The sequence below is a fragment of the Primulina huaijiensis genome, chromosome 3 (genome assembly GCF_012295235.1).
Source record: "Primulina huaijiensis isolate GDHJ02 chromosome 3, ASM1229523v2, whole genome shotgun sequence".
NCBI lineage: Eukaryota > Viridiplantae > Streptophyta > Magnoliopsida > Lamiales > Gesneriaceae > Primulina > Primulina huaijiensis.
In genome coordinates, this window is record NC_133308.1 from 27,369,016 (window position 1) to 27,379,918 (window position 10,903).

The window sequence follows — 10,903 nt, forward strand, 5'->3', positions numbered from 1 at the left end:
ACCATAATTTTGTGGGTTGAGAGTGAACCCAAATAAATATTTTGATTGAGGATTTTTCACCAACTTCCCCAAAAATCAAACAAGTAAATCTAATCTAATAATAATAATAATAATAATAATAATAATAACAATAATAAAAACTTGCTTCGGAAGGATTTGAAACTTCCAACACTGTTTCGTTTCAAAAAAAGTTGTGCATTCGAAATGGTGCTTCAATTTTATTTATTTTTTAAAATTTGAAAGAAAAAAAAATTATTTTAGGCACAGAAGATTTTTTTTCCATAATTGACAACCAAGGTAATTCTTAATTAAGAGTGATATATAATTTATTTTAAACAAACATATTATATTTAAAATTTTAAAATATTTCACGTTAATTATCATCCACGCAAATATAATTCAAGCATGATTTAATAATATTACTAAATAAAATCTTAAAGATTTGATACTATAGTCAAAACTATCTTATTGCTATATTAAACCTATTTTTGAAATTATCAATAAATTTGAATATATTCGAATTTTTTTAATCAAACTATTTTGTTAGATATTTCTCGAGCTGTACGCAAGCTTGGAAAGATATTTATTATAATTGTGATTTAAACGCATAGGATTTAAAAAATTATTGATTTTACATGAAATGTTTTATGGTTTTTTACTTTTCATTCAATTTGTGCCCAATTAAACTACAACTAGTAACTATGTTTAATACAAATAATCCAATTTAAATCTAAACAAAGACAAAATAAGATGAATCAACCAAATCCAAAATGTCAATTAAATGGCCAACTCCATTATCAAGGCAACCAAAACAAGAACTCAAAATGCTCTCTATGATGAATTCACACCACCTGAAGTTGCACAAGACTCTGCGAAATCCTTCAATCTCGGCGACTCTTCAACCATTTTCCCCTTCTCAACTGATCCATCAACAGCCCCATTCAGTCTATTTAACCACACATCATAATCAACAGCATAGGGTGTTCCACATATACTATCCACATAATCGGCAAACGCTTTCAGGAGAGGCGAAACCTTGCTTAAATGTTTCTGTATTAAACGCTTCGTCCAGCATCGCTGCCTCCATTTCAATGCTGATTCGATCGAGTCTTGCTGCTGCATTGATCCACCAGAAAGACAGTATATGAGGTAAATGAGGCTCTCTATGTCAGAAGATGGACAGAGCTTGCCATGCTGAAGGGCATGAGCTGATGAAAACTGTAAGTTTAATGCAGGGCTGTCTCTATCTTCCAAAATGGCACGACCCCACGAGATGAGAACGAATGATCTGCTTTTAATTGAACTTTTGTTGTTAACGACGTGTATTATGTTTTCCGGGGAGATATCACCGTTCATGATGTTAGCCATTTTTGCGCTTCTCAGAGCTTCAAGGCAATCTCGGCAGCAGCGTATTGATTCTTCAGCAGAAAATGGGCCATAATGAGCTATGATGGATGAAACTGGTTCACCTACTGGATATGCAACGAGAATAGGGGTTCCACACCACGGATGGTCACAACATCCTTTCAAGCTTTTCTTTTCACAATGGCCAGAGTGCATGACTCGGCCAGATGCGATAATTTGAGGCAGATGTTCGCTTGAAATGCCTTGCTGTTTCAAGATATTCAACACTTTGGTTTGCCTTTGTACTTGGTACCATAGATTCATGTCTTCCCAAGATGGCTCCAGACGAGACGAATGAGCACCAACATAAAAAGTCAACAATTCAGCAGGATTCTCTGCAGCTGCAGCAATATATGAGCAACCACTCCTATCATCTAGAAATTTCTGTATTTGGAAACTTTTGAGTTCCTGGTTTCGATCCTCGAGCAATATTATTTCACCCGGTCTAAGCTTTAAGCGTGGACTTTTCATCTTCATGTTCTGTTTGTTCTCATGGTCTAGTTCAACGATTTCTCCATAGTGGTTGTTACCATGTTCATAAGCTACTAGAGCATTTTCTCTTTCACTTAATTGACTCTCCATTCGACGTTTTTGGAGTCGGCGACTGTGATTCTCTGCTAGGGAAGCCATCGACTTTCTTGGTGGCCCGTTCCACCGAATCATCGAGTAAAAAATCGACAGAAGAATCTGTAAAGTTCCCAAGTCCCCCCAGTTTACATTTCCGAGCTTGTTCCATATTTTGTCTACAGGGGAAATACTTACTTCTGCATGAAATTTGATCCACTCCACTACAGATTCATATGGGTTATTAGTGTCCACTTCAAGTTTTCCAAGATTGCCACCAAGTTTAACAACACCTCCAAACTTAGAGTCGACAACAGATACAAAAACATAATCACCAGTAACACTATCGTACTTGGTCAAACTCCTGGATAACAGCAAGTGAATAGCATAGAAAAGAGCTTCACAAATAATAGAAGGAGAAAACCCCAATTCATCACCTTTCAGAACATCTCGTTTGAATAATAGGAGCATGACAACATCATCCCAATGTGCATTTAAATTGCCATTACTGTTTGACAATAAAGCTGCACCACAGAGCTCCTTGAGTCTTTCCTTTGATATTGCTTTGTCTACTGTATAAAACTTCGATCCAGGATAACTTGGACAAGATACAAAATATGGAAAAGGCTTATTCTTATGCCAAAATGCACGCCACAGTCCTTCTGCGGCAGTATGGATAAAATCCTCCAGTGCAAGATATTCGTCTTCTTTCAGATTGTCGGAAGAATAAGGTGGATACGGCATCCGCAGTAGTTGTTGAAATAAAACACCCTCCATCGCAAAATCGAAGGTACGCAGTTCATCAATCAAGAAGGGAGAGCTAAAACATTGTTCCTCATAACTTGTTTTACCACAGACATTCTCGCTAACCCAATCCTCAAGATACTCGGTAAATAGATTAGGATCAACCAGCCTCATTGCATACTCCTTCAGGAATTTATGCACCCTTTTTGAAGTTGGTATAACTTTGCTTGAATTGCTCGAGATTGAACACGTAAAAGCTGCTGCTGTTGTGAAATTTGCCATAATTTAGTAAAGAGGAAAAACTATAATATATAAAACTTGGAAGATAACTACTCAGTATTAAAATGTTATTCCCTTTTCATTTTCTCCCTTTTTTTCCTCCCGTTTTTAAAGTTTCAAGCAGCATACCAGAGAGCGCATTCAAATCAATTAAGACGCAAGATTGTAGAGTCCAAATTTCATAATCATTCAAGTTCTAACATTTTCAATGTAAATGCAAATGAAAATAAAACCACTGAATAGAACAAACCAGATCCCAGCTTTCTAAAACTTCCATCCAAACTTGGCCCAGGGGACGAGTCAGAATCATTTTTCTGGATACCTGTTTACATAAATAACACAACCCGTGAACTGAATGCTACACCTTGAAGAGTAAATAAATAAACAGATATTCCTAAGGTGTCTTGTTCAAGGCCATGGAAATGATAGCAGTTGCACTCTTGATACACAATCTCCAATTTGTTACCCTCATCACCACGTTACAATATTTTGATTTCGTATGTTTCTCTCCCGAATCCCCATGCATAAGCTCGCCTAAGTAATTTTCATTACTTTAATCAAAGAGTAATATCAATAGTCAGGACCAAAAATCTATAATGCAAACATGAGCTCCAATAGCTCACTGGTGTATTACTTTTATAGTAACTGTGCATCCAGTTCACTTAGCTAGCTACTCTCACTGGCTCAATGTCAAAACATTTCATTAAAGACAAACTCGGTACTGGAAAATGGCAAAGAAAAAGGCAAAGAAACAAACTCCTCTTCCTTTTCATTGTTTAAAATCCAAATCCACTCCTATCATCATAAAGCCCGACTGACAACCAAAAAAGTGTAAATGCACCGATTAACTTGCCATATTGTCAGCGTCACTTGCAAGTTATTTCCTGCTGGGTATTCTGAAAGTATTTGATACGTGAATAGTATCTTTATGTAAGAGATTTTAATGTAAGCATGTGCAGATTAATTGCCACTTCATCATAGAAAAGTTTAAATATGGAAGCGTATGTATGATATAACTTCCCACAAAAAAGCAAGTTGCAAATATTTATGCGAAAGGCCTCCCAAAACAATTTGAGGACACGACACACAAGCTTGGAACAATCAGCATATTTGGAGATTCTGAAAATATTTGATACGTGAATTGTATTTTGTATGTCAGGGAAGCCTATATCTTGTTGTTCTCTTCCATCTTTTCTCCATAGATAGGTGATTACATATCCCATGGATTTGGTTGTCTTTTCTTGTTGATTTATCTTGTATTGCAAAAACAAGTTAACTGTACAGAATATTCATATTATTTCATCACAATTGCCAGGTCATCTAGAGGTGTAGGCCGCCGCAGTTGGTTCACAACTTCAAATTTTCTATGCAATTTTTCCTATATAATGCAAGTCACTTGCTAGTCATGTGAATGCCTTGAGTGGACAAGACTGTCCCTTCTTCCTCCATGATTACTCAATTCAAGGTAACAAGCTAGAGTAGTGCAAGATACAGCATAAAGAAGAAAAAAGTACATCCTTTTTCTTTTCGAGAACATTCCCTAAGTCAAAGCTCCATCCACCATTAATCCACCCTACTCTTCAACTCACTCTTCTACAGTTACATATCCATTGACGGAGCTAAACAACCACTACTCTCTGTATAATACTAAATATCGCTCTCTTCTACACAAAACTCTGGATAAAAATGCCAACTTTCTATTAACAGCGAAGGGAAAAAAATAAAAAAAAGACCCGATAAATAAAACCAGCAAACACTATTACAAATAACGTGTGGAGTATTAAAAGGTATTTAAAGTGCGAAAGTAAAACCCACCTGGTCTCATCTTGAGAACTGCTCCAATGGTGATACTTTGCCACAAAATCCCGCTGTATTTAAGATTTCATCTCATACTGGGAAAGCCCGTTCTTGAAACTCAACTGCTTTCTCGCATACATCCAACAACCAAAATGGGCCAAAAGGTAAAGTGCTCCGGCGATGGAAAACATGGGATGCACAGAAATTATTGTGGGAAGTGGAAAACAAAGTGCATAGATTAGATTAATACTTTTATACTTGGATAGTTGTTGAATGAATCAGAATGATGATGTTGATTGTGCCACTTTTACACAATGTAACGCACGAAATCCTTAGATAAGACGTTTTGAATTTTATATAAGTCTTGTTGTGTAATATTTTATGTTTGTTTTCTCTGTTGGTTTTCATGTTTCTTCTGTGTCCGCTTTCTGCTGTCTCACCATTATTAATGCAATAGAATATATCGGGCAGAAGCGAGCTATTGCGTAAGGGACAATCTTGTTTGGGTAATCGCAGATACACCCTTCAAGTTCAAATAATAACAACCTGCACCTTCACGTTCTTCCCGGAATTGGAAATGACACCCCAATGCAAACAATCACAAAATCCCCTTCATAAAATTAATGGTCTTTTAAACAAATCGAGCACGTTTCATCTTTTTAAAGCTCGAGCAGATTTATCTAAATTTTCACCAAGTTTTATGTCTGATTTTGAAAAAATTTAGGGTCTTAATGCAAATTTTCCTCAAATGGTTTTTACTTTATTGGATTTTTGAGATGTCGATGCAATTTAATCAAAGTTTTCGAAATCGCATACAATGGATATGTCGTATATACAATTTATACTATCTTTTATTGTATATTATAAAAAAATTAAACGTTAAGTAATTTTAATGTTATGGTACGTCAATTTACTCTTATCGTGGTAAATTATTTTAACCTCTGATAATCCTTAAAATAATTGTACACTAAATTAACCAAATAATCCGACTCGAAAAGTTATTCTAACTAGTTATAAATAGTTATCATACATAAATATTACATGTAAAAGTTCTTAATTTTAATAATAATTTTCAAGTATTTACATATCAATTGCTTTAAGTGTAAAAAATATTATAAAAAAATGTCTGTAATTAAAAAAATGTTAAAAATATACAAAAAAAAATGCACATGGCCTCTATTTCACATTAAAAATGTTGATTTTGTTTCCTCAAGAAAGGTATAAAATAGGAAATAAAATATATTGGGGCTTATGTGGGGTTTTACAAAATATAGAGGGGGTAAATGCAATTACCCGTAAAGTTGCATATGTACAGATCACGGGAGTGGGAAGGCCAATAAATTGGCGTGGGGAGCATGGAGTGCGACACACAACTGCTGGTCAATGATACTTCGGCGGTTGGTCCCATAGTTTTGACCTTTTTTATATTATATAAAATAAATTAAATATTAATATTTTATTATTAAAATATATATACCATAAAAACTTACTTTATGTCACATTAAGATCGAGTTAATTTGAAATTTCTTGTGATTAATATGCTTGATAGTGTAGTAATTAAATGGGAAATAGATTTTAATTTTTGTTGTTTGAGTTAGGTAAATAATAAAAATACATATAAATTGACTCAGATGCATCATTAGTAAATTTATAATCCATTTATAACTAAATGTGATGGAGTTAAATAAAATCTTTATCTAAATCAGAAGAACTCAGGAGAATAATGGAAGTCGGATCTGAGTAAGCAGACGTCACTCCTACAAACACAAAGAAATAAGTAGTAGATCGTCAACTGTGTCACGAAAAATTACTAGAAATGCCAATGATTACCCGACTAAATCAATCTGATGCTCAAGTCAGCGTTACCCAAAAATAAAGAAAATGAGGAGATTTTAAAAAATATAAAGAGAGGTTACCTTAAAATGTGAATGAATGGTCTTGAAGCACTTATTTGAGTTTGGGCCAAGTATGGGCCTAATTTAAATGAAATAAATATAATTCGGGTATCAACCATCAAAATGTCTTATATTTTCGCCTTTTGAAAACCTCAGAATTGCTCTACATTTATAATTCTGATATATATGATTTTAAACTTAGGAAGATAATTATTATTTGAATAAAAATATTATAATATTAATCATGTTTAATAATTAAAAAAATCTAGGACTATTTTGTAAAAAAAAAAAAAAAATTCTCATGCAAACATTTTTAGATTAAAAATAGTAGAACATAAATGATCAATTTAAATATAAAAATTGAATTTAGACGGATGGTTAACTACAACTTCGATTGTTGTACGTAAATATTTTTGTCTGAACTTGTTCAAATTGCCTACCTCTTCATTTTATAAAATTATGAAAGTTTTCGTGCAATTATACACATAAATAATTTTAAATAATTCCAAATTAATCAATTGATTTCCCAGTCATATTTCATTATTAATTCCTCAAATTTGCGTAGGAGTGTAAATTTGTTATTCTTTTACAATTAGTCGTGAAGGTATGAGATTTCCCGATAATCGTCGTTAGCGAATGATAAAAAATTAATATGCATGCATTAAGCAAAAATTAATTAATCCATAAGTTAATATGTATGAACCATTATATATATGAGCAATACAACATGAGGTCCTTCATTTATTTAGTCAACAAAATATATCAGATGATTTAATTTCAATACCATGGGATTTAATAATTTTCTCCGTTGATCCTCATGCGGGTGAGTGATTGAAGATACTCGATGCTTCCTTTATCCATTTGAAAAGCTTTAGCAAGAACGTCGGGATAGACCGGAGGCTCGGTTCCGAACAAAGCATCCGGTATGTTAAAGAATCCCGGATTCTGGCTGTTAAAGGTAGCAAACACAAGTGCATCTGTCTTCCCCACGTTTAGCTGAAAGTGAAACAATCCCCTCGGGAACACGAGCACGTCTCCCGGATATAATATCTTAGCATAGAGCTTGTTCGGTAGATTCGGGTCCGAAGGGTTCGAGCCTATAAAACCGGCGTAGAGGACGCCTTTTGCGACCAGAATAAGTTCAGTGGCGCGAGGATGCACGTGGGGCGGGTTGAGACCATTTGGCGCGTAGTCGATTCGGATAATAGATATTCCCTGGTGATTAAGGCCATGCAGCTGATCTTCAAAAACGGGGGTTATGTTTGTTCCAAGAGGATTTGAAGTGTTTGCAGGCATGTTGAGACCAGAATAGATGAAATCTTCTACTGTCACGTTTTCGGGATTCTTGCAAAACTTTCCATTCACGACCACTGTAATACATATGATTCATGGAATAACATTAGAAACAAGATAGTACTAATTAAAAATTGGAATAATTAAATGTTATTAGAAATTTGTAATATGAAAGATAGGGCCACAAACCAGCGGCTTTTGGATCATTGAATCCAACGCAGAAATCCTGCAATGGATCGGGATCGGAGGCGTAAGCACCTGACCAAACCACAGCCAAAATGGCCAAGAACAGTACCACAATTCGAGTCGCAGACATGGTATATATATTAATTTGTTTATTTTCTTTTCTGAGAGAATCTGTGAAATTTCTCTCCTTTGCTAACTTTTGTTTTTGCTCAAATCTAGGCTGCATGTCTATCGAAGAAAATTGGGTTATTTATAGTTGAAAGATTGGAGAAAATTTATATGCAATCACTTAGCTTGATCTTTTCAGACTAAATAGAGTATACAAGAAAACTCAGGCCAAACTACTTATCATTAGTTAGAGAGTTAAATCGCAAGTAAAATCTGATGATAAAAATTATATCTATCACAGGAAAAAGTCATTTTTCCGCATTACATTGCTTGATTTCTTTGTAGATGTACAATAATAGGTATTAGGGTTAGCTCAACTCTTTCAACTGAATTTCAAGTAAAGATTTTTTTAATATATATATACATACGCTAGTATTTTTATACACGCGTTGGATGCTTGTTTAGTTGATTTTTTATTTTTTAAATATTTTTGTTAAAAATTATAAAAATTAAATTTGTAAAATTAAAAATTCTCTTATTTTTTATAAGTTTTTTTTAGAAAAAAATCACATGCTAATAATAATAATAAAAAAACTATATTATATTGACGCGATTGGGCTTTTAAAAATATATACTTATAAGAATAGACGCGCTGGTGTCTTTTAAAAGTTGTAAACACTTGCATTCTTGTATAATTAATGCTTGAGTCCTACCGCCTACGATTGATCATGGACGTGATTCGGCTTCTAAAAAAATTGGCCATACAATTACAATTTTATATCTATATTTTTTTAAAAAAAAGATTACAAAAATTTGCTCTCCAAATAAATGAAATAAAAAAATTGGATTAATTATATAAATTACCTTTATGAAATCACAAAATTACTAAAAAAATCTCCAATTTAAAATTTGATACATTACTTATTCGTGTTTTCAAATCTTCGAGCACTCACACCCTTATACATAAATGTTTTCAAGGGTATTTGTGATCAAGATTTGAAAGCACGATGAGTTATTAGGCACATATGATTTTCAACAATATCGATATTTTGCAGAGATAGTATTGTATGTACTTGACCCCTAAAAAAGTTTAGTTTGAAGTTGTTAATGAAAATCGTGTCTTTTTCCTTGAAAAATTATTGCCACCTATCAGGGACGCATCCAGAAATTAAAGTTGAGGTGGGCTTGAAATAGGAGAGTTAATTTTCAAAAAAAAAGTTTAACCATATCATTTTCAAAGTTTATATATTATTTAAATTAATATGTAACCTGTGTAATATAAGACAAGTTTCACTTAGATTCAAATTTTACATTTTAAAACTATTTTTAATATATTTTAAATATACTTTCAAAATTAAATTATATTAAATAAAAGAATTGATAAAATAAATCTATCACTTTTATGAGTTATTTGCTCCAAATTTACCCCCTTTGAAATATCGAAAATCTACATTTATTCACTGTGAAAGTTAAATAAGTATTCTAGATATTAACTTTTTATAATCGTTGCACGAACACCTTCAATCTCATGATATCTTTTTAAAAAATTAGACTGTGCTTAAATCTCTATAAATATTTACCAAAAAAAATAGAATTGGCTCAAATCTCTATAAATCTTTGTAAAAAAAATTGGGAAGAGCTACAGCCTAGGACGGGCCCAGCATAGGTCTGTCCTTGCCACCTATTTATATAATCACTTCAATGTTTTCTCATTTTACTAATTTAAATTTCATAGGAAGAATATGTTGAACAATAGAAGTTACATATCTCCACAATAGTATGATATTGTCCACTTTAGGTATAAATCCATAGATTTTTTAATCTTTACACAAAATGTCACATAGCAATGGAAATATATTCCAACTTATATTAACTCGTGATTTTTCTCTTGATCTTCTAATATGGGACTTTAGTTGCATTCCCAACAATCCTCTCATCAAACGAAGTTTTTCTATTATTTTCATGGTTTGGAACCTCCCCTCAACTCTATCTCCCCTTCAATCAAGGTCACTCTTCTTCACTGCATTGGAGCGCACGCCTTACATGAAAAACCTGGATCATCACCCACCTCGAGAGCTCACGACGGATTTACTAGGAGCGGGGCCCCCACCTCCTTCGTTTAAGTATCTGAAGATTCCACCCATATGGCTCGATCTAGACCATGACTCTGATACTTGTTGTTGTGTCAAGTCACGTATCTCTACAATAGTATAATATCGTCTATTTTAGGTATAAACCCTCATGTCTTTGTTTTCGGACTTTACTCAAATGACCTCATACTAATGGATATATAATTCAATCTTATTAACTCATTATCTAACTCTTGATTTTCCAATGTAGGGTTCTGTTTGCATTCCCAACAGAATACTTTTTTAGAACGAAGCTGAAACATCCATACGTGGATTTGGAAAATAACATTTTGAGGCCATAATCAAATAGAAATTGTATTTGAAAATGGATATTTTTAGATCATGGGTCGAACTTAAAAAGTTGGACTCCAAAACAATAAAATGTGTTCTTTTTCTTTTCTTGTGATTACGGAGGATTTTCTTGTGCAGATATATATGGCTAAAATCGCTAAATTATATATATGTGTGTGTGTGTGTGTGTGTGTGTGTGTGTGTGTGTGGGGG

General features: G+C 33.4%; 2 protein-coding genes and 1 long non-coding RNA gene across 4 annotated transcripts; 1 reads left to right on the top strand and 2 right to left on the bottom strand.

Moving 5' to 3' along the window:
• Positions 1–731: 731 nt before the first annotated feature.
• On the bottom strand, positions 732–5,212 carry LOC140974270 (uncharacterized). 2 transcript variants are annotated; one of them, XM_073437638.1, is made up of 3 exons: positions 4,807–5,212; positions 3,242–3,313; positions 732–2,972 (listed from the first exon to the last, which is right to left on the bottom strand). In XM_073437638.1, the coding sequence occupies exons 1-3, from the start codon at positions 4,814–4,816 to the stop codon at positions 832–834; spliced, it is 2,223 nt and encodes a 740-aa protein (XP_073293739.1). In that variant the 5' UTR covers positions 4,817–5,212; the 3' UTR covers positions 732–831. The 2 variants fall into 2 exon arrangements, with proteins under 2 accessions (XP_073293739.1, XP_073293738.1); XM_073437637.1 differs by having other exon boundaries at positions 732–2,975.
• LOC140974271 (uncharacterized) lies at positions 2,848–4,801 on the top strand. Its single transcript, XR_012174751.1, has 2 exons — positions 2,848–2,980; positions 3,235–4,801. It is a non-coding gene; the product is annotated as an uncharacterized lncRNA (long non-coding RNA).
• Positions 5,213–7,359: 2,147 nt separating the features above from the next.
• LOC140974273 (germin-like protein subfamily 1 member 13) lies at positions 7,360–8,401 on the bottom strand. The gene is made up of 2 exons (XM_073437644.1): positions 8,166–8,401; positions 7,360–8,053 (listed from the first exon to the last, which is right to left on the bottom strand). Exons 1-2 carry the CDS (start codon positions 8,386–8,388, stop codon positions 7,476–7,478), a joined length of 801 nt encoding a protein of 266 aa, XP_073293745.1. The 5' UTR covers positions 8,389–8,401; the 3' UTR covers positions 7,360–7,475.
• Positions 8,402–10,903: the final 2,502 nt, after the last annotated feature.